Source organism: Eleutherodactylus coqui, chromosome 1 (assembly GCF_035609145.1).
Source record: "Eleutherodactylus coqui strain aEleCoq1 chromosome 1, aEleCoq1.hap1, whole genome shotgun sequence".
Taxonomy (NCBI): domain Eukaryota; kingdom Metazoa; phylum Chordata; class Amphibia; order Anura; family Eleutherodactylidae; genus Eleutherodactylus; species Eleutherodactylus coqui.
The window spans coordinates 98,856,555-98,861,630 of record NC_089837.1 but is presented as its reverse complement, the minus strand read 5'-3'; the positions used below and the strand labels follow the sequence as shown (position 1 = coordinate 98,861,630).

Genomic DNA, 5,076 nt, shown 5'->3' with positions numbered 1-5,076 from the left:
ATGCACGATAAAGACATGGGTCTACAGCTATGGTTAAATTTAACATAGATGTCTATAGCTATGTGCAAGAAATATCGATGTCTATAGCTTTATGCCCAATTAAGTATCTATAGCTTTGTACTATACAATTCATAAGTCTATACTGGGCCATATGTAGATTCGCTTGCAGCCCCCAGCGCTCTCCATAAATATACTGCGTATCCCCCGCACTCAGTTGCACACAGACCGCTTGTATTTACAGCAAATACCTGCTCACCAGACTGAAGGTACAAAAGGTGAGATAAAACATAAAAGAGTACAATTTGTATCATGTAATTTCGGGAACCAGATCAAAAGATATCAATACATTAATTTTCCGGGCGCGGGTTTAGAATGGATGTAAAGAATGTAATATAAAGCAACCACATGCGGCACCCTAATCTGCAGAAGAATAGACGCATTTACAGAATATGCGGCCGGTAATTAATATAAGACGCATTTTAGAGTGAAAACGAATCCAAGTGCGTTAATTTAATGTGTCAGAATATGTCATAACCCAACGTTAAGGTTGGAAGATTAATTATTAATCCAGTTGTACAGAAACCATAATGAAATAATATAAGTATACCATAATGTACAATACATTAATATATATTACAGTACTGGGTGTGCCGCAGATAACTGTGTGCCGATGATGTTGAATACATTTAACATAACGGTCTCTATTCCCATATGCATATATATATATATATTTATAGATATATATATATATATATATATATATATATATACATATATATAGATATATATAGATATAGATATGATGTGTGTGCATAGGCGTCTGCATGTGTGGTTGTGAATAATAATATTATACAATGTCACCCTTCTTTGCTCAATTACTGTGTTTTCTCATATGGATGATTGCAAAAATAATTTAGATTTGTAAATACAAAACTGCAACATAAACGCGGCGCAGGGAAACTTTATAAAACTTGCAAAACCTGCATTTGCATTTATATGTAAACCAGTGAACTGTCACTTTTCACAAGAACATACAAATCTGGGAGTCGAGGTTACAAGAAATTGATATTTTATTGGGGAATTTACAAGGCTAAACATACAACCAAAACGAAAAATCTAAAAAGTGCTCATTGACTTCAGTCTGAGGAAGTTGGTCCCATGTATCATAGCCATATGCTGTACACTGGTTTGATGCTTCAACCTTACAGTACAAAACACTTAGACTAATTAACCAGGAGCTGGACAGGAAATCTCCTCATTCACATTCATACACAGGACTTGGTTATTAATTGCAAGTGGATATGGCTCACTGGATTCATTTCTACTGAGGGATCAATGTATTTATGTCTATAAATTACAAGGCAAACAAGAACTAGGGTTGATGCTCACAATGTCTGACTACACAGGAATAATGTATACAAAATGAAGGATAAATTCTAAGCAGGAGTCCTCTATATGAGACAACAATGTACAAGTGAAATTACATGTGGGCAGCAGCACAGGGGTCTCAAGAAATCAGCTCTAGAACACTGGACATTGATTTGAAGAGGTCTGCCACACTGGTGACCCCCAATATATGGCATTATCCATGAGAAATGAATAGATTTAATATACTCTGTATCTTGCAATAAGGGTTTATTCACACGGGTGTTTGCGAATTCAGACCCTATAAATCAGTCCGATTTAGCAAACGATTTTCCTGTGATTTTCGTGTGCACTTGTGATTTTTTTCTTTGGTGCATGCATTTTTGACACACATTAAAAAAAATCGCATTTTTGTTTTCTTTTTTTAGTTATGGTTTCCATGGTTACCTGCATTAAAATTGGATGGCACTCACATCATGTCAGTGCAGATGGATTTTTTTTAATGCAGCCATAAACTTGCATTGGTGATTTTCATCTAAAAATCATACCAAAATAGGGCATGCGGCAATTTATTTTTCTTTGAAAATTTCTGCAATTAAAACATTGCAAGTGTGAATATAACCATGTAAAATAATCTGCTGTATTTCCGTACGATTTTGAACTGATTTTTTTCATCTATAAATTGGATGAAAAAATTGCTCATCTGAATATACCCTTAGACTGTATCCCCACAAGTGTATTTGCACATGAGAAATTTGCGCACGCAATATACACCAAATAGAACCGATAGATTTTAATGGGTTCGTTCACATGCACATATTTGGCGTGGCAATTAGGGCTTGCAAAAAAATATGCAGCATGCCCATTTTCCTGCGCATTTGTGCAGGGAGGGATAACATCTTTAACTCATTAAATTGTCTCTTTTAGTGGCTGAGTGCGTGTTTATTTGCACGCGCAATTGTACATGATTTGTGCACACAGAAATTATGGTAAAAACCACTGTTGCACACGCAAACACATAATGCCCAATGCGCAAAAATGTGGCGCAAATGCACATGCAATTACGCATATGCTCACGTCAAATCGTGGGTGAGTACAATATTGGCCCCAGAAACTCAGACAGATATCACATTCTCAAACCTGCATTTTTTTCCTGTGCTTTGAGAGAAAAATGCACTTATTATTTCTGCGTGCGATTTTCACTAGTGTGAAAATGTCACGCTTTTTCAATAGTAAAGATAGAAAATTTTAATTTGTATGAAAATAGTGTTTACATGCAAGTGATTTTTTTTTTGCCTGCCTAAAAATAGGATATGCTGTGCACACGAATAAAAAGATTGAAATACATGGGTTCTTTTCATGTGTAAGTTCCATCTATATTGCAATCGCATGGAGCTCACATGTGAAAATCGCCTGTGTGAATACACCCTTAATTAGTATTTGGTAATACTGGGATTTGTAGCTCCCCAGAAATATCTGCTACCTAAGATCAGTGCATCACTGCATTTGTATGTAAGCTTTCTTTGCATGTACCATAGATCTATGTACTAGGTATGATTTCATGTATGTAATTAGTGTAAACATGCCACAAGTGAGACAGGTAAAACACACTAATGTACAATGATACACTTACACTGCCTTCATTCAGCAGAGGGCTGCAATACAACCAGTTCCCCAGTGTATCTATGGCACCAATGCCTACAATAATCCTCAACTATAAAAAGAGAATATGGGTGCATCTTCTCAGGGAGCAATCTTTCTAGCCACACAGGGTGCAGCATACAGTATGTAGCTCCACAGTTCACTTGCAGGTCCTCCAAACAGGTGGATTACATGGTCCTCTCTCAAAGGTCTATTCTAGGGTGCAAGGCGCTGTGCTTAGTTTCATGGTCCCAATAAGAGCAGTGCATCATGGTGGACAGCTCTGAGGGCTGCCTGGCACAGGTAAACTGAACTCCATTGGATGTGGCTGAAGGTGGGGGAGCAGGGCTGGCAGGGCTCAGTTGCTGGGGGTGATGGGCATGCGGGTGGTGGTGATGGTGGCTCATCCCATTATAAGAGTTGACCATACTGGGCAATGTCATGCTCTGGACCCTGGAATATGGACTGTAAGAGGAGGATGCAGACAGTCCCTTTACATTGACTGGGCTGACATTTCCCCCTGCCATCTGACAGGAGGTGTAGGACATAGGGGTTGGTGGTTGACCCAGGGACCAGGAGTTGTTCATGAAGGTGGATTGTAGGTACTTGGGTGGAGATAGGTAACCATAAGTGTCACTGCTGAACAGGCTCTTCCCTGCTTGGAAGTGGCTAGGAGGAGGCCTGAATGGCCTCTTCATCCTTCTTCTTCTCCTGTAGTTGCCCTTCTCAAACATATCCTCACAAGCTGGATCCAGGGTCCAGTAATTGCCTTTCCTTTCCCCTCCACCCTCCCTGGGTACTTTAATAAAGCACTCGTTGAGGCTCAGGTTATGGCGTATGCTGTTCTGCCATCCTTTCTTGTTCTTCTCATAAAATGGAAACTTGCTGATGATATATTGGTATATTGCGGAGAGGGTCAACCTCTTCTCTGGGCTCTCCCTAATGGCCATGGCGATGAGGGCTACATAGGAATAAGGGGGCTTCTGAGATGGATCCGGTTTCTCTTGCCCCTTTTCCTGACCCATGTCCTCCTTGTCCCTTTCCACGTCTTTGCTGCTGTTGGTATTGTGAGCCATCAGTGCCACAGTGTTCTCATCAGGGGCTTGGTAGGTAGCCATGGTGGCACAGCTCTGGCTGAAGCAGTTGTTAGGACTTGTATAGTCAGAGGTGGCACTCATAGGATTAGAGAGTGTCCATATATTATTGCCTTGTTGGATTTAGCCAGGGATGTTGGATAACTTGCAATAGTCCAGTCTTCACCTTGAATGTGACTTGTTGGATTTAGCCAGGGATGATGCTGGAAAACTTGCAATAGTCCAGTCTTCACCTTGAATGCAACTTTCCAGCTGCCTGAGCAGAGTTTTGACGATGACAGCTCAGTTCTCCACTGGGTTTAGCACAGATCAGATATCCTGTCAGTACTCCTCTGTGCTGCTGTGTAGCTCAGCAGTTATATGCAGTCTTCTGGCACTTGTCAGGGTAGAGGTTTTCACCATAGCAGAACAGGCACTGGCAGTGCATACACTGAGTCAAGACTGTCCAAGTTGTGCCAAAGTTGCTCGTAGAGTTTTCCCTCCCCTCTCCTCTCTCTGCAGGAGGCTGAGACCTGTGAGGATCCTTCCTCTCCTCTCATTGTATTAGCCCTCAGCCAAGTTCCGCTTCCGTCAGCAGCTCCCCCTCTACAGAGCAGCCCGGAGAGGGAAGGGTTCACCTCCAAGTCACAGACATCCAACCTGACAGCTTAGAGATCACACCTATCACCCAGCTTGGGGGAGCAGAGACCTCTCACCAATTTCAGCAACTCTTTGGTTGCTGCCTCAGATTCTGCAACTTCCAGACATTAACCCTTCATAGCCTGCACTGTGCACCTAAAATAATATATTTTATTTTTTCCACTAAAGTCAATTTTGTGATGGCAGCAGAAGAGCTATGTGCTGCATGAGCCTTGCATTTTGCATAAGTTTGGATGAAGAAGAAACTACTTATCACATCTATCAGAAGAAGCCAAAGACAACAGTGTTCTTTTAGCGCTTTGCATGCTAGATTTATCGCATCCAGTCTTCTCTCTAC

General features: G+C 41.0%; 1 protein-coding gene across 1 annotated transcript; it reads right to left on the bottom strand.

The window, feature by feature from the left end:
* Positions 1 to 1,063: 1,063 nt before the first annotated feature.
* FOXL2 (forkhead box L2) lies at positions 1,064 to 4,600 on the bottom strand. Its single transcript, XM_066598195.1, has one exon. The coding sequence runs from the start codon at positions 4,182 to 4,184 to the stop codon at positions 3,210 to 3,212; it is 975 nt and encodes a 324-aa protein (XP_066454292.1). The 5' UTR covers positions 4,185 to 4,600; the 3' UTR covers positions 1,064 to 3,209.
* Positions 4,601 to 5,076: the final 476 nt, after the last annotated feature.

Bases quoted from the DNA above. Each gene is read 5' to 3' on its own strand.
- FOXL2 (XM_066598195.1), bottom strand. From the start codon at position 4,184: ATGAGTGCCACCTCTGACTATACAAGTCCTAACAACTGCTTCAGCCAG.